The 23,829-nt window shown below is 40.7% G+C and overlaps 1 protein-coding gene across 1 annotated transcript in view; it reads right to left on the bottom strand.

The window, feature by feature from the left end:
* Positions 1-23,829, bottom strand: part of pigg (phosphatidylinositol glycan anchor biosynthesis class G (EMM blood group)) — an 89,327-nt gene that overhangs the window by 33,496 nt on the left and 32,002 nt on the right. Inside the window, exons 8-10 of the mRNA XM_030738611.1 lie at positions 22,761-23,045; positions 10,534-10,937; positions 4,762-4,953 (exon numbers count right to left, since the gene is read on the bottom strand). Of these exons, the coding sequence (XP_030594471.1) occupies positions 4,762-4,953; positions 10,534-10,937; positions 22,761-23,045 (881 nt within the window). The remainder of the gene's footprint in view (positions 1-4,761; positions 4,954-10,533; positions 10,938-22,760; positions 23,046-23,829) is intronic.

Below are 23,829 nucleotides of genomic sequence, written 5' to 3' on the forward strand. Positions count from 1 at the left end.
GAGGAGGACCTGCCCACTTTGTCTGAGCCCTGGACTTTCTGCGGGATAAAGCCGAGCCTGTCGAGGTGGCAACTGTTAAAATGCCACGGGGACCAAGTAGAAGACTTTAAAACAATGGTTACAGCCACAACATCTAATTACACAACAAGCCGTTCGATCAATACCTGCTTTGCTGGCAGCATGTTGTTGATGTCCTGTTTCTTAAACTTCTTCTTTGTGTTAGTTTTTAAAAACAATCCCATTTGTGCTGAAACAGTAGAAAGAGTAGAGCAAAAGCGGTTTCATGTGCAAGGCTCTGGCAGTCAGCGGAGGATAATGATTTGTTAAATGTTACCACTGATATATTGTAAACACAGAATTGACTTTGAAACAGGGTTATAAAACAGTTTACCTCCTGGGTAATAAAAGTGAAAACTGAATTCTGTGTGTGCTTGTCTAAGCACACGCGCGCGTGTGTGTGCGTGCGTGTGTGTGTGTGTGTGTGGCAGAGGTTCACAGGTGTTTTGAGACGAGTTTGAATACATTTCCATTTTAAGCGGGATCGGTATGCATGAATATTTTTAAATTGGGAAACTGCGCAACAGCCCCCTTTCGAGATCAAGCAGTACATGATAAAATGGGTCATGTTTTGTGCAGGTGTGAAGCATGGGCGCGCACACACACACACAAACAGAACCACAAACATCGTAAACGCTTCTGGTGGCTTTATGTTCGGCAGAAAAAGTGGCATAAATGCGGAGAAAGGAGAACGCAGACTGAAACTAACTTCGGCTATGATGCATACAGGCTCAGACAGGTTTGGACCTCAGCCGGCTGCTTTGATGTTCAGCTACTTCCTACTGGAACACTTGCTCACAAATTTCATTTGCTTCAGCTTTGTTACCTTAATTGCATCTTCTTGTATATAGTTATGTGTTGCCAGTGCTGGAGTAGTAATCAGCTATCTCTCAATATCTAGTTAAATGCAAATAATTCAAAGTATATGCTTGACTTTGTTAGTTTTCTATTTTAGATTCATTTCAGATGATGCCAGAAGGAGGGGCGTGCGCAGGAGAGAGAAAAACTGAGAGAAAAAGACAAACTGTATCCACAGTGACATCAATCCAAGCAACTCTTTGAGCCCTTAAAGTGAGCAGCGTTGGCTGTTCTCAACCCCATTAGCCATTTTGAAAGATGCAGCAGCGCAATTAGGCAGTTGGCACGAAGGGAGGTGAGGAGGGAACCGGGGAGTTGTCAGGGGGCTTTACTCTGATAAAATACACAGAAAGAGTAACCCGAGAAGACCAGACTTTAAACAGGGTCATTATACAAAGTCGCTCCTTTTTACATCCACATTACAGCATGAAGGGAAAAAAAAACAGAATGCAACATTTTTCATTTCAGAAAGAGATTTATCTGAAATTACCATAGCTTTAACTAGATGGCTGCTTAAAAGTACCACACCACAAAATATGGACCCATGGGAAATTATGTGTTCCCGACAACTCAACTGCTGGAAGCTTTAATACAATAAAAAAATCAAAGCACTGTGTTCTATTTTAATTGGCCAAATATAGATTCTCCTTACCAAGCGATCAAAATACAGCACCTGAACTAGACTTTATGCTGTTGCCCAAAATAACAACACTTAAGTTAGCCTATAGAGCTAAGGCTAAAAAAAAAAAAACTTGAGGCCAAGCACTAACATGATCAATGCGCCTGAAGGAAAAACACTGAAGCAGCGGGTCAAGCATCAGCCTTGTCAATCATGCAGTTGGTCAAAAGGAACCCAAGTCACTGCATAGCTTTAGTAAGGTGTCTTAGTATGGGTAAGGGTGAGAGGTTGAGATTTTAATTAGGCAAGCAGGTAGGCGAGTCTGCCAAGGAGAACAGAAAAGGTTAGGGAAGGCCAGGTACTGGTGGTAGATGAAGGGAGGTTCAGGAAAACTAGACAGGAGAACCGTGTGCAGTCCTGGACACTCATCATTTCTGACAGGGGTTAGTAGCAGGTAACTCTGTGCCAAGCTAAAGGCTGCAGGATGAAAAATTACACCACTTAGGAGGTGCAAAAATCCTGTCTTTCTGTGGAATGCTAACAACAACTATTACATATAGACCGTGCTAAAGGATAAGATATATATACACAGTGTAAAGAAGCACCAGCCTTCAAGAATACTAATGCGTTTAAGGCCCCCATTAACATGATTTTTCATTATTCAGACTGAGTTCAAGGATACACGAAATATCCTAAATGCACTGGACACTGAACAGTTGGCACCAGATGAACAGTTTTATCATCAGCTCTTTAAAATGAAAAGGATTATGCATCTAGGATGCTTGATTAAGATTTGAGGGTCTAGAAGGGAAGATTCCTACCCTCAGAGGTAAACTGGAAGGGCTTAAATGCATTTTCAGGCTTAAGAAATGCAAACGCTTCTAAAGACTTGTTTTTAAATGACAGTAGGGACAACTGAGGACCATTTTAAAAACTGAGATAAGAAAATCAACAAGCTGGAAAAAGCATCATCCTGGTAAAATCTGTCATTGTTGACGCTCTGCATCCACTTTCATTTCAGCCCAAATGCCTCCATTCTTAGTGTTGTTATCACAATTGTGCACGCAATTTGATCCAATCTCAATACACAAATCAGTTAGCTGTGGCTGGCTGACTTATCAACAAACATGACCCCCAAGTCAAAGAAAACAATGCTGCTGTACAGCCTCCATCATTTTTTCCCTCCTGTTACCACCTGTATGTTTATTTCTTCAAAATGTGGTCATGAAGTAAGAATTACAGTTACACCTGCTTAACTATTTCTGGATCTGGATGATCAGATTACTTTAGCATGACTTTTTCCTTTTTTTAAATCTGAAAACTGTACAAATACAACAATAACAAATGTTACAACTGCACAATTTTTTGTGTTGCAAAAAATTTGTCATTTTTTTTGCTTCATAATACACCAAATTATTTCAGTGACAGTTTTGGATTGCACGCGAGCCAGTTTAGCCCCTGCACTTTTTTTTTTTTTAAATAGCCACGCTGCTGTAATGCATGCAGATTGAGGTTTGGCATAGTCCCGCTGAAATAAGTAAAGCCTTCCGTGAAAAAAGAAGTTTGGAAGGCAGCATATGTGGCTTCAAAATCTGTAAACAAAACCTGGTTCAGCATTAATGGTGCCTTCACAGATGTTCTGGCCTGCCATCTGCACTAATGGCTCAGTCACATTAAAGTAAAAATAGTAGTAAAAAAATGTGTCAACCTGTCTGCAAACAATCGCACTCTCAGACAGATTCAGATGTCAAATAACTGCTGTCTAGTTTATAAACACAGACAGATTGCTAACAAACTGCAATCATTCTGTCAGATGAGTGCAACTCATCTGTGATGCTTCTCTTTGCAGTAGGGGACTCAACTCAACTGGTTGCCAGCTGGTTGTATTCTCATTATATTCCTATATAAAAGCAAGGCTGCAGAATGCCTGTGCCATTTTGCAGTCAAATCGCCATCCTGCAAAAATGACAACACTATTTGTGGAGGAATTTCTGTTTGAAATCTGAGGTTCTAGCTGGACTCTGAATTTAAGCAGTTCATGTGAATTTCTGTGTATGCAGATGGCAACAGATTTGCAATTTTTGCTGATTTATCACAGTTACTGTAGTGCCTGTATTATCACAAACAGTAATTGCCACATATTACCACCTTTACTCCGTGCAACTGCAAAATGAAAACAGACTGACTCCATCTTATTGCCATTTTATGTCACCTTGGAGACAGAAACTGACTGCAAGCGGCTGCAGACCTGGCCCCCTTCTCTGATCCAATCATTTCACAGGTTTGAATGATTTACAAATCATTTTCTTTTTACTTTGATTTTTCACAGCAGCTCAACTCTTGTGGATATGGAGTTATGATTATGCCTTAATGTGTTAGAATGCTAACTAGCACTAAACACAGATACAAATCTAAATGAGGTTTGCTGAGCTGTCACTGGTTTTGGCTTTAAATTGAGCTAGCTAGCCAGACCAAAGTCATTACAAGTTATCCTGTGGAAAACATTAAAGTGAGTACCAAATCTGATAGCAATCCATCCAACAGTTGTTTAGAAATTATACTCAAAACCACAAATATGAATCTAACTCTCCAGCCCGCACTGCACATTTTTGCTGCACAGGAATGGAGACAAACACATGATTTCTATTTCAATCATGGCAACTAAAAACAAACTCATTTTCATGGAAAATGAAAAGCAAATTTACTTACAAAAATGATTCCAATATTCTGCACGGTAGTATATTTCTTCTGTACTCACCACTCTAATTCACTAGCTGTGTTGTGAATATGATACTTTAGTTTCATAAGTTACACAAGACACGGGGGCAGAGTGGTGATGTGGCTGAGCCAAAGATGTGCTGGAGGAGAAAAGACCCGTCAATATTCCTGAGCTTCCCACTGGCTGCCAATTTAAATCAGCAGCTATAGATTGCTTGATGCCTCTTTCAGTGTAATTAATTTAATTTAAGACACTGTCAAAACTGTTAGGACTTGATGTTACAACCAGGTCAGGGAGATTTACTGAAGGTAAAATTGCACTGCAGTTCATCATCACAGTAAGGGTTTGTCCCAGATGACAAGCAGCACTAGAGCCTGCGCGCTCATCTGCATCACAGCACAGCCTGGCACTCCTGAACTTTAAATCAAGTCAATATCAGGGGACAGCAATTTGCCAGCTGTTATGGTGAATGAACTCGTGGTCCTGTGGTTCACAGAAATGTACTTACTTGGACATAGTTCGACCAGAGTGATGCCAGGGAAACAGGACATTGCCGACAGCTGCCCGATAGCTGTAGACACCCAAAAGTCCGAGAGCGAGGGCGACCTTTGAGACCCACGAGCACCGTCTTTGAACCAGGAAGTAGATGAGAACCAAACAGAAAGCAGACAGCAGGGAGAGTACCAACTTGTGCTCAGAGCTAGAAGAGAGGAAACAGAAAAAAACATATTTAAAATAAAAGCTCCAAGTATCACACTTGGCAAAATAGTGGTGTAAAGCAAACCAGATCTATGGTTATTTTTTAATTTATTTTTTATTTTTCAGTCACAGTGGCTTTATTGGCAGTGTAGAGGGACAGGAAATGGGGAAGGGCACGCGGGCAGGTCGGCGACGGGTCAGCAGTCGAGCCTGTGCCGCCTGCACTGCAACGCAGCATATGCATGTGGTCGCCTGCTCCACCACTGAGCTACCTGGGCGCCCCATCTATGGTTATTTTTAACGTTAGTATGTAGTATAGATATATAGTTTGTGTTTGCCTTTTGTTTGTGTGTGTTTTACTGTGTGTGTGTATATACATATAAATTCCCCAACTGCCCTGCAGGTCGTCTTTGTCCTTCAAGCTCAGGTCCTCTACCAGAGGCCTGGGAGCTTGAGCATCCTGCGCAGTATCTTAGCTGTTCCCAGGACTGCACTCTTCTTGACAGAGATCTCGAGAGAAATCTGCTGGAGCCACTCTCCCAGTCTGGGGGTCAATGCCCCGAGTGTTCCGACTACCACGGAGACCACTGCTACCTTCCTTGTGCTTCTCGTGTTCCTTCTTCCTGACGTTGCTGTCGCTTGGTATTGCTACACATATTACTACGGCCTTCTTCTTCTGCTTGTCCACCACCGCAGGGATTACTTGGACATAAACCGACCTTGTTAATGTACTCGTTAATGTACTAATAGGTTCCCTTTTTAAGACTGAAGGTGAATATTTATTTTGATCAGATGGAACACTGTCAGTCAAATCCTCTAGCTTCAGTTTAAATTTTAAAAAGGCCCAGCCCTTCAACTGTTCAGTGGATTAAAGTCTAAGCTGAGCACAGATAGGAAATAATAAGACATCAAAGGACATATCACAGTCGAAGCCATGTATTTAACCATTAGTTGGATCAGACAGCAGTAGAAGTTGGATACTTTGAGACAAGATGAGGCATAACGCTACCTTGATCTCATTATCCAAGCAACAGGCACTGCAGGTAGGAAGAAAGGGCAACACTGGACAGGGAAAAGGTCAGAATCCACATCTCTGTTCCACAATGTGATGAATGTTAAAGAACAAACTATAATCCCCTGCCTCGCACTGTTGTCAGAATATTAATGGCTCTGAAAAAGCCACAGTTTAACAGAGAAATCAGTTTTCCTTCAGTCTGAGTAATCTGAAGGTGATTTTCTTTTCTAGAATCTTTAAAATAGAGCTAAGTGGGCAGTCCTATCAGCTCCTCAGCTAGAAAAACACATTTAAAATGTTTTAGAGTCAGTAGAAAAGGCATGTTCTGTGTTAACACCACATAGCTTCCATTAGATGTCTAAATGTGTGTTTTACTCAACCACTTTCATTATGTCTACTACAGTAAGCAATATCCTATATCACAGCTTTCCTCAGAGAACAGGAATGAATTTGTTACATTGATCTGTTACATTTGTGTGTAGGTGGAGAAACAAATTGAGATTGAAAATCTTGTTGCTGGACTGCATTTTAGTCTACTGAGTATACTGTCTGCAGACAAATCACCTTTCTATAGTGACTCTATCCCCATGTGACTGTTGAACTTGTGTCCTTAACAGTGAAAGAATCCTGTTCTTTTTAATTGTTTGATTTGAGCTAAAACATCAACTGTAGCATGAATTTCTTTTGGTTCCTTCCTAAAAAAAAATGATGCTTTTCCTAAACTGTAGCTGTGTTCAAAATAAGTTCTTGTTATGTCCTGTCACCTTCATGCTGCCACATATCCACATAAAAAAGAAATACTATACAGCATGACACAAAACTAATGGTCCTCAGCTCTGCTAGCACCCCAATGTTTATTACAACCCCCACAATACAACACTGGTTGTCAGAACAAACACCACAGTGAAGATTTTGCTGCAGAGCTCTCTCAGCAATGAGTTTAAAACTGTAAATTTGTCTTGAGTAAAAGAGAAAAAGGAATCGAGCAAGTACACTTAAAGGGGTTTATGCATGCATGTAACAGATTTCTGATAAACTTCTGAACTTCGGTGTAATCGCTTTTTGCACCCGGCTGCTGCTTAACAGAAACACATCAGAGACAGAACCCTCTATCCCCTTTTGCTATTCATAGAGTCGTGTGAGTTTCCCCTGAGGAACACTTAGAAATAAAAATGCTGCCAAGCAAATTTTGAATCAACCAAGAAGCTGTTGCTGTTAACGTTCTTTTGCTTTGCTATCTAGTAATGTGCACAAGCAAACAGTGATGGCTTGTTAGGTAGTATCACTAGATTTCCTGGATTAGTGATGATCAAATCAATGTTTCTGTAACAATGGAAATTATGACTGTGCAAGAAAAGCATCACTGTAGTAACAGAATAATCATCATTGTACAGTTCCCCTCAACTATTTAGATTTTACTTAATTTTTCTTCTTTTTGAAGATCGATAACTTAACGGCTCTAATTACTTTATATAACAAGGAAAGTCAGTCAAAAACCTCTGATGAGCCCAGTGTTCACTACCTGTTCAACCAAATGTTAGACAAAGTTAGCGACTACTTAATAAACATTGTTGAGTTTTTAGCAGACACTCTTTTATGGGGTTGTGGACATACTGGACTAAAAATCACCGGGTAGCAAGAAAAACAACTCCAACTGCATGCTGATCTTGGACTGTGGCTGCTAAATCTGTAAACAGAAAGTAATATGAAACACCTTTGGCACCTCAGCCTTATAAGACTATATTATATTAGTGGTAGCATTACAGATTGAGTCACTGTCTTTAAGAGCTGGTCTATCTATCAAGGAGCTAGCTGGCTAATCTAGTAGCAAGTGACAGCCTGCTAAGCGGAATATGAGTGCCTTTGGCATTTTACTCAGGTAAACTGGCATACTGGAGCTGGGACACACTCACCGGGCCACTTTATAAACGCACCTGTTTAAACTGCTCATTAACGCAAATATACACTGCTCAAAAAAAATAAAGGGAACACTCAAATAACACATCCTAGATCTGAATGAATGAAATATTCTCATTGTATACTTTGCTCTGTACAAAGTTGAATGTGCTGACAACAAAATCACACAAAAATCAGCAATGGAAATTAAATTTATAACCAATGGAGGCCTGGATTTGGAGTCACACACAAAATTAAAGTGGAAAAACACACTACAGGCTGATCCAACTTTGATGTAATGTCCTTAAAAACAAGTCAAATGAGGCTCAGTATTGTGTGTGGCCTCCACGTGCCTGTATGACCTCCCTACAAACGCCTGGGCATGCTCCTGATGAGGTGGCGGATGGTCTCCTGAGGGATCTCCTCCCAGACCTGGACTAAAGCATTCGCCAACTCCTTGACAGTCTGTGGTGCAACGTGGCGTTGGTGGATGGAGCGAGACATGATGTCCCAGATGTGCTCAATCGGATTCAGGTCTGGAGAACAGGTAGGCCAGTCCATAGCTTCAATGCCTTCATCTTGCAGGAACTGCTGACACACTCCAGCCACATGAGGTCTAGCATTGTCCTGCATTAGGAGGAACCCAGGGCCAACCGCACCAGCATATGGTCTCACAAGGGGTCTGAGGATCTCATCTCGGTACCTAATGGCAGTCATGCTACCTCTGGCAAGCACACGGAGGGTTGTGCGGCCCTCCAAAGAAATGCCACCCCACACCATTACTGGCCCACTGCCAAACCAGTCATGCTGAAGGATGTTGCAGGCAGCAGATTGCTCTCCATGGCGTCTCCAGACTCTGTCACGTCTGTCACATGTGCTCAGTGTGAACCTGCTTTCATTTGTGAAGAGCACAGGGCGCCAATGGCGAATTTGCCAATCCTGGTGTTCTCTGGCAATGCCAAGCGTCCTACATGGTGTTGGGCTGTGAGCACAACCCCATCTGTGGACGTTGGGCCCTCATACCATCCTCATGGAGTCGGTTTCTAACCGTTTGTGCAGACACATGAACATTTGTGGCCTGCTGGAGGTCATTTTGCAGGGCTCTGCAGTGCTCCTCCTGTTCCTCCTTGCACAAATGCGGAGGTAGCGGTCCTGCTGCTGGGTTGTTGCCCTCCTACGGCCTCCTCCATGTCTCCTGGTGTACTGGCCTGTCTCCTGGTAGCGCCTCTAGTCTCTGGACACTACGCTGACAGACACAGCAAACCTTCTTGCCACAGCTCGCATTGATATGCCATCCTGGATGAGCTGCACTACCTGAGCCACTTGTGTGGGTTGTAGAGTCCGTCTCATGCTACCACAAGTGTGAAAGCACAACCAACATTCAAAAGTGACCAAAACATCAGCCAGAAAGCATAGGTACTGAGAAGTGGTCTGTGGTCCCCACCTGCAGAACCACTCCTTTATTGAGTGTGTCTTGCTAATTGCCAATAATTTCCACCTGTTGTCTATTCCATTTGCACAACGAAATTGATTGTCAATCAGTGTTGCTTCTTAAGTGGACAGTTTGATTTCACAGAAGTTTGATTTACTTGGAGTTATATTGTGTTGTTTAAGTGTTCCCTTTATTTTTTTGAGCAGTGTATCATCAGCCAATTATATGGTACCAACCCAGTGTATTTAGACCTGTAGAAATGGTCAAGATGACCTGCTGAAGCTCAAACTGAGCATCAGAATGGGTAAGAAAGGTGATATAAGTGCCAGATGGGCTGGTCAGGGGAGAATGGCCAGACTGCTTTGAGCTGATTGGAAGGCAACAGTAACTCAAATCAGCACTCATTGCAACCAAGGTATACACAGTAGCATCCCTGCATGCACAAAACATCTTCTGCTGCTGTAGCCTGTCACTGAGGCTACAATTCACACAGACTAGCCAAGATTGGACCACAGAAGATGAAAAAACATTACCTAGTCTGATTTCTGCTGCAACATTCAGATGGTAGTAAACAACATGAAAGCATGGCTCCATCTTGCCTTGTATCACAGGTTCAGGCTGGTGGTGGTGTAATGGGGTGGGGGTATTTTCTTAGCACACTTTGGGCCCCTTAGTACCAACTGAGCATTGTTTAAACACCACAGCCTACCTGAGTATTGCTGCTGACCATGTCCATCATTTTTGACCACAATGTACCCATGTTCTTTTGTGTCTGTTTCCAGCAGGATAATGTAGCATGTCATAAAGTTCAAATCCTCCCAAACTTGTTTTTGGAACATGACAATGGAGCACCTTTGGGATGTGCTGGAACAGAAGATTCACATCATGGATGTGAGGTGGATAAACCTGCAGCAACTGTGTGATGCTGTCATGTTAATATGGACCAAAATATCTGAAGAAGGTTTACAGCAGCTCGTTGAATCTGCGCCATGAAAAATTAAGGCAGTTCTGAAGGCAAAGGGGGTCCAACCAGGTACTAGCAAGATGTACCTAATAAAGTAATAATTTGCTACTCTCGAGTGATGAATCACCAATGAAACCAGCACATTTATACAGTTCTTAAAATACTGCCTGCATTTTCTTCATATGAATAAAATTTAGTGACTCAAATATTTAAAATACTTAGAATTGAAGTATTATTCAAAATTGATATAATTTTAGAAGATCAATAAACTCACCTGTTGAGCCAATGCCCAACGTCAGGGAGATGAGCCCACTGCACCCCAGTTTGGTTGAGGGAGCGCAGTAGCCTGCAGCAGACAAGAGTGAAGGGTGGCGTGGCTAATGCTAACCACTTCTCTGAGAAAATCTCTGCTTTGGGGTGAGCAGAGGGATGATGGTCTTTGGAAGGGAGGATCGGCTCCTCTTCATCTCCAGAGCCTCTCTTCTCTCTAAAGTACTTGCGGCAGACATCCTGGAACACGATGAGGCAGAGCGTGTTGAGCAGAAAGTACCAGGTTTGGTGCTCCTCCTCTACGAAACTGCTGGCCGCCAAGCTGAGTGTGTGACCGGCAGTGCCAGCCAACAGCAAAACATCCAGCTCTGACAGCGACCAGTCAACCTCACTGCTCCTCAGAGGAGACTATGAAAGAGAAGAAAAGAGGATAAAAACAAGAGATTTAGAGCAGGCAGTAAAAAAAGAAAGGCCCCAATGTGTATAGTTCCACTGCAAGACAGACATATTTACTAACAAAAGTTTGGCATGTTGCCCTTGTCCGTCCAGCTTTTTCTCAGTCAGGTGGCTAATAAATCAAATAAATGGACATGACAGTTTAGATTTAAACGAAAACAATTTAGTTAAAGATTCCAAACCTGAGATGATTATTGTGTTGGCAGCTAATGTGTATAATTTAAATTTAGGATCATTTACATTTGATACAATTTAGATAGAGAGGAAAAGGCTATTACATCCACACCGACCTGACACCACACTCAACCTACTTTCACCTCGCCCACCCCGGCGCAATGGCATCAGAATTCTCAGGGACAATTAGATGGATGAAACTACTGCTTGGGTGATTCATACTAATATAGTACAATACTGAAAACCTCATCTCGTGACACTCATTACATGACTCATGCAGTTCACAATAATAGAATTACTGCCTCATGCTCGTATGCCTCTGCCATCCAGGAAAGTGGCACTTTATAACATTGAATGTTTTGACTTGACTTGTTTTGTTTTTTTTAAATTACATGACTTCATTCATTTATCGTGACATTTGTGGGAAAATGTGTCAAAATTAGCATGGCCAAAAAAAAAATGTGTTCTGTGAGGTCACAGTGACCATGACCGTGACCATCAAGTCCAATTAGACATTCGTGACAAATTTCAGTGCTTCCATGGTGTTCCTGAGAATTCATGAGTTGAGTTATGCCTAAAAATGGGTGCCATGTGGTCAAAGTGACTGTTTCTACTAAACTTGGAGAAATCCCTCACGGCATTCAACAGATCTCACATCTTCAAGAAAGGGAAAGACGGGCGCCTGGGTGGCTTAGTGGTGAAGCCGGCGACCACATACATATGCCGAGTTGCGGTGCGGGCGGCGCGGGTTCGCGTCCCGGCCTGTCGCCAATTTGCCCGCGTGTCTTCCCCTGTATCTTTCCCCCATTTCCTGTCTCTCTCCACTGCTAACAAAAGCTGCTGTGGCCAAAAACGCAAAAAAAAAAAAAAAAAAGGGGAAAGACGTACAGATGGACAACATAACGCCTCCAGCTACAGCTGTCACCGGCGGGAGGTATAAAAACAGTTCAATTTCAAACCTGTTAAGCCTCCTCTATTCATGCAGACCAAAAAGAGAACAAGTGTTAATTGATGCATATGCTATTTACATTCAAATTTAAGATCGACTGTTCAGACTGCTGCTATGATGAACACAAATATCACTGGCAAAACATCAGATTATCCATCACGTTACTACTGGAGGTACAGCAGCAATTTACTGCCTTGGCACTGCATTGACCATGAGCTGTCATTCATAAATTGTGGTCGGTCTGTTATGGATGCTTCCATCCCATTTTTAAGATTGGTGTTTGTCCAATCGAACACTTGTATGCAAATGATCTTATTCAGTGAGCTTAAGTTCAAACTGAGTTCAGCCAGCCTCTTAGCTCAGCAGCAATATTTTAGCCTAACAAACAACAGACATGCATCTTAGCCTGTGTTCACCTTGATGGCAAAGACAGGCTGAGATGATATATTCAGTTCCTCCGGGCTGCAGTGCTGGCTTCACTGTGGGACCGGGCTGTTCTAGAATAATTTTTCCCTTACATGGGTTATTGTTGTGGCAACCTTTACACATATCCCTCTTTATACAAGATCCTGGGTCATTAAATATTTGGTTCTGGCAGTTATGTCCACACAAAAAGAGAAAAACATTACTTAACTCTGGCATATTTAGAATATAAAAGTCATAGCTGCATACATTTTCATACATTAACAGTGTACTAACAGCAGGTTGCATTTTTTTTTTTATTAGACTCTTCAATGACAATTTTTGTTTTCAGGATTTTACAAATATCTTCAAGATTAAAAAAACAACCCTGCATGCTGCTAAATACAGTTAAGCCCAGTAGAGATTGTTCATCTCTTCTATGTACAAAACTATAAGCCAACCGCATATTACTGAGAAGAGGACTGATTCCTACAACTCCTGTTTTTGAGATAAAACATGTCACATCCCAAAGGAAGCTGTAATATATTTTTCCAGCTTCACTGCTCCTTGCTCTTTCCTTCAGTGGCTGGCAAATTGTGAAATCTGAAAAGCTTATTGCATACTAATCTGTGTTCATGGCATGGTTTCAAAGTAGATGGATACATATTTAATGAAAGTATTACTTAAAAATAAAAACAAAGAAAAATGAAGCAGCATTTATACACGGTGATATAACAAAGTGATACATGACAGATATAATTTCTCTAAATCCTCTAGTATACAATTTGCAGGTTTTTTTGCAATACAGCAGATGACACATTTGTGACTCAACTTAGTCATCAATTTTAACTGAAAACTAGAGCAAAAGACTCAAGAGACACTTCAGTTTATGGAAAAGTTATTATAAAAAAGTATCACTGGCATACGTATTCAACACCTCCTCCACTGTGAGTGGAGGAGGAGGTAGTCACTGTTCATTCAATGACATTCGAATGAACACTTTCCAGGCAAAATTGCTACTCAGCTATTATTAGATAGAACTGATTCTTTTGATGCATTTGGTCATATCCTAGTCTTGGACAGTTTTGAAAAATGGCGCTGGGACTGAACCAGCAGAAATACCAGTTCATGCATTTGGTACTTCTAGGCTGATCTGCTGTAACTCCTTATTATCCGGTTGTCCTAGAAGCTCCCTGAAAAATGCTACAGTGAGAGCACTAGCAGGGACTGTAAAGAGAGATCACATTTCTCCCATATTAGCTTCTCTCCACTGGCTCCCTGTGAATCTTCCTCACAAAATTCCAAACGATCAAATCCCCATTAAGCCTTATGACCTCATAGTATTGGATTTTCCCAACACAGCACTTTGCCCTCAGATTGCAGGCTTAATTGTGGTTCCTAGAGTTTCTAGAAGTAGAATGGGAGGCTTCAGGCATCATGCTCCTCTCTTGTAGAACCAGCTCCCAGTTTCGGTTAATAGTATGTCAGACCTACAATACTGTGAAAATTAAACTTAAAACCTTCCTTTTTGATAAAGCAGGATACCCTGAACCATGCCTTAGTTATGCTGCTGGAAGATCTACAATGATGAATGGAGCATTTTTTTTCCACTGCTCAGGCATTTATTCACCACTACTGCACGTCACTGACTTTTGTCTAGTCTCTCCCATAGTTTTGTCCTTTCTGTTGTTCACACTTTTAATGTAAGTCTTCCTGTCTTCCTCCCCACCATCACCAAGTTCTTGCTTATAGGGATTATCTGATCATTGGTGTTCTTGAATATTTCAAAGACTTAAAATATATAAAGCGACTTGGGATGACTGTTGTGAACCAAACAACTGAGCCTAATTGGTTCAGATATCACTTGCGAAACATGACTCATTTTATCTTCAATAACTGGCAATGTTGTTCCCAAGCAAGTCACCATACTTTTGAATAGCCTTCTGTCAGGTCAGAAAACGAAAACATACACTCATCAGCCACTTTATTAGTTAGACCTTGCTAGTACTGGGTCGAACCACCTGTTACCTTCAGAACTGCCTTATTTCTTTGTGGCACAGATTTAACGAGGTACTGGAAACCTTCCTCAGAGATTTTGGTTTCTGAAATACTAAGATCAGCCCGTCTGGTACCAACAACCACGCCACGTTTAAAGTCACATAAATCACCTTCATTTTGATGAGTTCAGTTAGAACTCATCTTGACGTGACTACAATTGTCTGAGTTGCTGCCATATGATTGGCTGATTAGAAATTTGAGTTAACAAGCAGCTGAACAGGTGTACCTAATTAAGTGGTAGGTGAGTGTAAATCACAGCCGATCTTTGAACTGGTTTTATGTACTTTTGGCTGGTCTACACATCACTTACTGGCTCAGAAAAATTATACTCCTGTCATGTCATGACTGAAGTCGCGACTATTGAAACCAGCAGAGAGACGAGGAAATTTGTGCAAGCCGAGAAACAATAAAGCAAAATATCTTGTAAAAAAGATAAGTTGTAGTTTTTACATTTAAAAAGAAGCAAGGTTAGTTAGTGAGTTCTACAAGCCTGTTTCCATTTGCTGTATAACACTTCTGGGTGCCGTCTTATATTAAACAGACACATATGAGTGTTATTCTTGTTCTCATCCATCTCTGGGCCATGAGGATAATATCTGAAAATACCACATTCTTCCTTATAATACCACTACCGTTTAAATAAAGAGAGCTATGATGTGGTCGTCTATTGACTTGAGAAAGATAAATCTAAAAAATGCATAAATATTCTCTAAGCATGCTCAGGGCCAACATGTAGAGTAGAACATAAATCAAGACTTGACCTGAAGCCTAATGTGCTGAAGCAGGATATTGCTCTGCCTTGCCAAAGGCCTTCTCATGACAAACCACAGCAAACTGACAAAGCAAGTGACTTTTTAGTCTTAAATGTACTTTCTGGCCTAAAATTATTGGAGAATCCTTGGTGCCATCTTTCCATCTATGCCAGTTAATATCACATCTTTTACCATGAAACCAACAGATCACCTGTGGTGCCTTTTAAAGTATTTGCTGTTAATTGCATCCAGTATATGTGCACGATTTATCATATTCTCCCAGCAGGCCATTAAACCTGCCTTTCCATCATGCAGCTATGAAATAGTATTTCTGACTCAGAAGGACTTCCCAGCTCTCTCGTTTGAAATATGACTTTTTCCACTCAGGCATAATAAGAAATCATATTAAACTCTTGTACTGGTGACAGACTAGAGTAAGCTCCTTACAAAAGTTATGAGAGACTCAATTAAATCACTTATTAAGGGGCTTTTAGCCTTTTTTTGTTTTTGGAAAGATATAAGCTACTTTTGGCTAATCTCTTACTCACAAGGGGTCTCTCCCACAGCCTTTCCTGATGCAACGCCAAAGGGATTTGTGTCTCCTCCTTGGATCAAACTGGGGATCTTTTGCTTGTTAGGCAAATGTGTAAACCTCTATACTATAGAAAAATATATATTTCAGGCATTTTACTCTCCTCTCCAATGTTTCTCCCAACATACACCTCCTGTACTGACCTGCTTTTCTTTATATCCTCACCTTTGGGTCATTAAAACTCATTTACTGTAAATGGGATTCTCATTGCATTTTTGTAGCAAGTAGCAAGTGTTTCCACCAAGCAGTGAAACTAATGAGGACAGAGTGAATATATGTAGTTTCCAAAAAAGCAGTTATTTGTCAAGCTAACCCAGACACAGCTCTACACTTAGACCTAAATAGATTTCAGCAAATAAACAATATTGTACCTGAGGATTATTTATTACATTTTTCGTCTCCCATTTTGAAAATGTGTACATTGTCCAGCACTACATCCTATATTTCATAGTAGTTTCAAGTACATTTCAAATATACTTTGGTGTGAAATCTGTCCAAAAGTTTGTCATTTCAAGCAGATTTGCTCCTGTCAGAAAAAATACTCAGGGCTTCCTGGGAATTCATCACTTTCATCCTCAGATACTACTCTAGTATAGCAATAAACCAGCTTCATTATTTAATCTCAGTATCAAAATGAGTTTGTCAGTCATGACTTAGAGGACACAGAGTCCACTAATTGCATTTCCTCCCACAGGTTATTAAAAAGATCTTGGCTGTGGAGATGGGCCATGATTGTAAGTGCTTAATCACCACTTTTGGAACAAGACATAAAACAACGCATGATACACGACAGCACTTTTATATACACCCTAGAGTGGCAGTAGGACTAAACCCATATGTAGCTTTTAAAGAAAGCAATAACAATTTAAAATCAATTCCAACATCAACAGCAAGTCAAGGTATGGAAACCCTTTTTCAATATATCTGTGGAATGATTTAAGACCATAGATTATACTGTATATAAAAGACTGACGTTGCCACCAGGCCTGAAAAGTGAAGCTGACACATGAAGTGCCTTTAACCCCCATTCTTTCTAATGACCAGCAGGAGGCGACTCCTGTGGCTGGAATAATGACTGATTATATCGACATCTTTAGGTAAACAGCCCTTCCTTCAGTTCTCTTTATGTACAACACTTTTCTGATGGCTTTAAGGTCTCAAATGTTAGTTTGAATATGAAGCCTACCTTGTGCCTAACAAGTCATTACCATATGAGCGTGCAGTGTTCTTTGATTTCTCATTTAGAGCCATCTCTGCTTATTACATCGGGTTTTGTAACACCAAGACCACGACAGAGAAAACACTCAGCTACAGGCTCCACAACAGGACTTCACTGGTGGGTAACTATGGAACTGATTAAACATTTGTGTATAATTTAAAATGTGTGGGTCTGTCAATCAGGGTCCAACACTATGATCCTTCAGCAGGTTTAGGAGCGTTTATGGGAATTCTTGACCATCCTTCCAGAAGCACATTTGTGAGGTCAGACACTGATGTTGGATGAGAAGGCCTGGCTCACAGTCTCCACTCTAATTTATCCCAAAGGTGTTCTGTCAGGTTGAGGTCAGGACTCTGTGCAGGCCAGTCAAGTTCTTCCCCACCAAACTCACTGATCCATGTCTTTATGGACCTGCATTGTGCACTGGTGTGCAGTCATGTTGGAACAGGAAGGGGCCATCCCCAAACTGTTCTCACAAAGTTGGGACCATGAAATTGTCCAAAATGTCTTCTGAAGCATTAAGAGTTCCTTTCACTGGAACGGGGGGGGGGTTTCTCGGGCGCCGGGGCCCTGCCGCCGGCCTGCACAGGGGGCAGGCCTCTGGGGAGGGCACAGCAGTTGATGAACCGTTTTGGTTTATTTACTAGTGCTCTATCCCCTTTTTCTATTTTTTTCCCCCATTCTCTTTTTTTCATCTCTCTTTCTTTTTCTCTTCTTTTTTTTTCCCCCTCAGCCTGTCAACTCTGGCACAGGTATATGTATTTGAAAAATAACACAAATAAATGAATAAAATAAAAGGACCAAAACATTAACAAGAGGAGCCTATAGAGAATCTATAGAGCTCATCTTGAAAGAGCAAATATGTTTGGCACAACAGTGCATTCAGATCACAATTCTGCCAGCCATGACAGGCTTAAATTAAAAAAAAGAAAAAGAAAAAAGAAAAACAACCCCACACCATAATCCCCCCTCCACCAAACTTTACACTTGGCACAATGCAGTCAAACAAGTAACATTCTCCTCGCAACCACTAAACCCAGACTCATCCATCAGATTGCCAGACAGCGAAGTGTGATTCATCACTCCAGAGAACACGTCTCCACTGCTCTAGAGTCCAGTGGCGGAATGCTTTACACCACTGCATCTGATGCTTGGCATTTCGTTTGGTGATGTAAGCCTTGGATGCAGCTGCTCGGCCATTGAAACCCATTCCATGAAGCTCTCTGCACACTGTTCTTGAGCTAATCTGAAGAACACATAAAGTTTGCCGCTGTGTAGTGATTGCTCAAAGTTGGTGACCTCTGCGTGCTATGTGCCTCAGCATCGGCTGACCCCACTCTGTGATTTTACATGGCTGAGCTGCTGTCGTTCCCAATCACTTCCACTTTGTTATAATACCACTAACAGTTGACTGTGGAATATTTAGTAATGAGGAAATTTCATGACTGGACTTGTTGCACAGGTATCATCCTATCACGGTACCACGCTGGAATTCACTGAGCTCCTGAGAGCGACCCATTCTTTCACAAATGTTTGTAGAAGCAGTCTGCATGCCTACAGTAGGTGCTTGGTTTATACACCTGTGGCCGTGGAAGAGACTGGAACACTTGAATTCAGTGATTTGGATGGCTGAGTGAATACTTTTGGCAAAATAGTGTATAAGATTTAATCCTGTTTGATTATGCATGTGCATTGCAATAACCACACAGAGAGCATGCATGTAACAGAGACCTGAAAATGTTGAAAATCAGTTAAACAATTAGGTCATCTATCAAGCTAAATGCCAAATAATTTTCTGATTCAAGTGTCAGGATTTGTTTCTTTCTCTGTTTTATATCATTGTAAATCTCATATCATTGAGTTTTTATGTTGGAATTTCTGGATTTTTCACTTTTCACTGGCATTTAATAAACGCAACACTAATTCAACTAAGAAGAAGAAAATACCTCCAGGCTAAACAAGAATGAAATCAATTATTAGTTGCAGCTATAATCAAGAACAAATATTTGTGTTTGCTTTCTTTCTGTATTGGTTGCTTAGTAGGTGCAATCTATATGCTTCTAAATACTTTGGGTTTACTGTATATACAAAACAGCAGTACTTTGATTTATCAATTACCTTTGGCTACTATATAAACTACACTGCTATAATGTTTGTTGCTCTATTTTTATAAGTGAATTCTCCACATTCTCGCATAGTCCTTTCAAGGTACTTTGCAGGTAGGGTGGTTCAAGAATCTGCAGAATTTGCCACAGTTCAGGGTGCTGAAAGGACCTCTTTGTGACTTTGTTTCTAAGTTTTTGTGGGGTTTTTTTTCTACACGAGTTGAGCTACAACAGTTTGTCTGACTGTGATTTTTTCTCACCAAAGTCGGGTAATTTCTCAAAAATCTGCAGCTGGGTACAGAGGCACATTTGTCATCACAGGTCCGATCATTACCTGCCAACTGAGCTATGAGTACAGTTTTTTCATGACATTTTTAAGACATTCAGACTCAAAGAAAATAGTCTTTTCCAGGTCACCTGAACCAGAGCAGAAACACCTCCAGTACTGTATAAATGCTCCACATTCTCCAGTGTGTAGATGTGGAGAGTTGATTTCCTCACGCAGCCTAATGACCCAAGTGGATGTCTTGCGGCTTTTTTTTTTCCTTCTTGCCTACATCAGCACTTTCTCAGAGTTCCCAGAAGGCAAATGAGATGTAACCTTTACAGATAAATTAATAATGAGAGAAGAGTTGCAGCAGCAAAGAGAAGCTACCTTTAAGGCCATTTAAACAAGCACTTAAGACTCAAAGCTTCCACTTCCATTTTCCACTGAATAACTACTTCAACCTTTCTATGACTGATATCTTAGAAGAGCAATCAACATATTGCTAGCAATTACAAGTCAACATTGCAGTGATGGAAATTATTAAAACAAATTTGAAGTACCAAAAACCATTGGAAGCACTGACAAGAGCGTGCTGTCACGAAGGTTGAATAGCGGCTCTGCATATCTGACGAGTGCAGCAGCAGTTCGAGGACAGACGATGCGCCTCCTTTAGACTTTGTTCATTTTCAATCTAATTTGACAACCTGACAAAAAAAGTAAAAATACTGAGTGATGTTTTTATGTAATTCTGTTACAGGATCCTGGCAGTGCATAACTTCTGATTTATAATTTTAACTGTTAGTCAGACCAGACACCACATCTGTCCACTGTGTTAATGTCTGTTTTATTTACAGAGTTCACTGTTTTATGGGCACAGTCAGCAACTTCTATTGGAATAAACAGGACAGTATGTTGAAATATGTCATCTACTTTGCTTAATAGAGCCACGGTCTACTGATGCATCTACTCATATAATATTTTATAAGACATTTATATACTAATGCACCTTTTTTTTTTAACATGACTATATTATATAGACACAGTCTCGCTTTCCCACCATCCAAGGTAATTTTTGGCAATAAAGAGGCAAAAATTCAACTTTGTATAAGGCAGAGGAAGCCGCCATCGAGCTGAAGACTCGCACACTGATCTCTCCTCTGCACATACAGTTCCACTGAACCAATAGCTAAAGGTTATATATGCAGCAACTGTACATTACATGCACAGCCAGGTCAGTATGTGTACATAAATGAAATAACCACCGTTAATGTCTTTTTTCTTTTGTAATATTTTAAATAATTAATGGAGGGTAGCTGGTACATAACGTACTTCACACTCAGATTGTTTAACATTCTAGAAAAATTGTGTATATTTATGATGTTATTGGAAGCTATGCTTTTTTAGGCTCATTACCAAGCTAGATACAGTTAGGGCCACACATTTTGGGGTACTGCTGCAGTCTTTGTAGTTTTGCGTCTGTACACCACCACAGTGGATTTTAAATGAAACATTCAAAATGTGACTGAAGTGCATTTACAAGCTTTAACAAAAGTACTGAATTAACAGTTTAGTAACTACAGCCATTTTTTATACACAGTCACAGTCAAACTGACTGCTTTTGTATGACAGTTTTGAGGCCTGTTCACTCAGTATTCCATAAAAAGCATAAACAAACAAAAGATCTGGAGTTGATTCCAAGTGTTCAACTTGTATACCTCAATATGAGGTCCAAAGAAATGTAGATGCAAGTAAAAGAGGTCATCATTAGGCTGAAAACCAAATAAACCTATCAGACAGACAGAAAGAACTTGGGATGTGGGCAAATCAACAATCTGGTAGGTTTTTAAAAAGAAGGAACGCACTGAACAGCTCTGCAACACCAAAAGCCCTGAAAGACCACAGAAGACAACTGAAGTGGATGATCACATAATTATTTCCTTAGTTAAGAAAAACACTTTTACAACATCAAACCAACTATTGAGGAGGCAGGCGCATCATTGCCAAGGTCCACAAGAGATGTCTTCATGAACGGAAACACAGGATTTACAACAAGGTGCAAACCACTGGTTACACTCAACATGTCTGAAAATGGGGGGGGCTATGTATAAAAATAGCTACGATTCCTTAACGGTTAATGCAATACTTTTGTGAAACTCCTTGAATTAAAGCTTGAATATCTGCACTTTAATGGCATCTTTAAATTAAACAATCAAATTCAATTCCACTGTGGTGGTGTACGCAACACAAAAATTGTGTCATCGTCCAAAAACTCATGGACCTAACTGTAAACTCCATCATCTAACAAAGGCAGCATAGAGGATGGATCAAATGCCACATGTACAACAAGGCTTCAGTTTAAATAATCATTTTTGTAGGTTTTTATGAAGTCACACAATGCCAAAAGAGTGTAACACACTACTCGAATAAGAAATGAAACCACAGGGTCTCTGTGGGTAAACACACTACCATGTACTTCTACTGGGATATAAGTCATGATTGTATGATTACTGTTGTGTACAAAAATACTGCCTGTGTTGCCTTTCTGTGACTCTCATCATAACTCTGAGAACTCACAGGAGTATCAACAACACACAATATCATTTGTTAAAATGTACTATTACTCCTTACTTGTTTCCTTGCATTTCCTATGCAACACTGTAGCGTGATCACAGAGGAATTACTGCAGCTCTTTACAATCTCTGAATCATACAATTGTTGCCCGCAGTTTTAAACTGACTAAGAGGCACATCCTCAAACACTTCTTTAAGCCACTTTTTCGGTGGCATCATTTTTTACTTGTCAAAGTCAAAATATACAAAAACTGTTTTGTTTTTTCTGAAACTGTTGAGAAATATTCAAATGATTTAAATCTACATCCTTAAAGACTTTGCAAACTGAATCACCAAGTGGGTGTACAATAGACAAGTGCATGCCGCCCCCTTAGCCCCAGTAGATTTAGTAGGTTTTCTCTAAAATAAATTCTGAAAGTCTCCTAGGTAATGTTTCTCTACCTACAGGAAGTAAAAAATTCAAATACAAGAACACAAATCTGTTTGAAAATCAGTGAGGCTTCCATTCAGAGAAAGGTGGATTCACTAGCATTCAGTCTTTTACCCTCATTGTCCCTATAAACTAATCAGAGAGCAGCAGAATGGGTTAACATGTCAGGTTGTGTATTCATGCTTTACATGCATATCACTATATGTAAGTATGGATCTCTTACAATCTGTACGTCTGTTTCACTGCACTTACTCACCTTCCCGTGAATCTTTGCTCCCAGGGGAAGTCTCCGTGTTGCTATAGAGACCAGAATACAAAACATTGCTGAGGAGAAGGCAACGGCAGCAAACACGAGACCCCAGGAGAGACTGCAGAAGTAACAGGAGCTCTCAGCAGATGTGCACACCAAGACGTGCACTGAGGCAAGAAGCAGGCACAAGAGGTAGAAAGGCAGGGAGAGCAGGGCCGAGAGGATGGGGAGATCCACTGCTGCGGCACCACTGAGGGCTTCGGGCATAGCCAGCAGTAAGACCAACAGGAGCTTAAAGGCCGGGGGGGGGAGAAGGAGAGAAAAGGTCTTTTACAAATCTGATGAAATCTGTGTAACATCCAGTTTTATTACCTCACCAATTTATGTGAACAGTGAAGAGCCATTCAGTAACAAACATAATGCATGCAGAGAAGTACATGTTTAAATTTTAGCATTAGCATTTTTAGCATTTTTAATTTAAAGAGACTTGTGTTTTTCCTCTTGTTCATTTATTATGCTAAAAAGAAACTACATCCTCTAAGGTTTTACTTATCAATACATAATAAAAATCATGTGGTCCTTAATAGGTCTTAAAATTAGATAAATACACCCACAGATGAACAGCAACACATAACATATCACACTGTGACATTATGTCCATCCTTCCACGTTCTTCTGCTTATCCAATTCAAAGTCGTGAGGGGGCTGGAGCCCATCCCAACTGTCACTGAGTGAGGGGCAGGGAATACCCTGGGGACAGGGGTCAATGTGTATTTAACAAAAACTAAGCCAAAATGCAGAAGACATGCATGAAAAACTAAGTACACCCTTCCTGCTTCCACAGGAATTAAGAGGGTAAACAGCAGCCATGTGCTGATAACCAAGAACATTGAGCACCTCTATAAAAGCCAATGATCATAGAGATGCAATTGTTGCTGCCCATCAATCTGTGAAAGGTTATAAGGCCTTCCACAAGTGGGAAACATTCAAGACAGCTGCCAATCTTCCCAGGAATGGACGTCCCAGCAAATTCACCCCAAGGTCAGACTGTGCAATGCTCAGAGAAACTGCAAAA

Source organism: Archocentrus centrarchus, chromosome 10 (assembly GCF_007364275.1).
Source record: "Archocentrus centrarchus isolate MPI-CPG fArcCen1 chromosome 10, fArcCen1, whole genome shotgun sequence".
Lineage (NCBI taxonomy): Eukaryota > Metazoa > Chordata > Actinopteri > Cichliformes > Cichlidae > Archocentrus > Archocentrus centrarchus.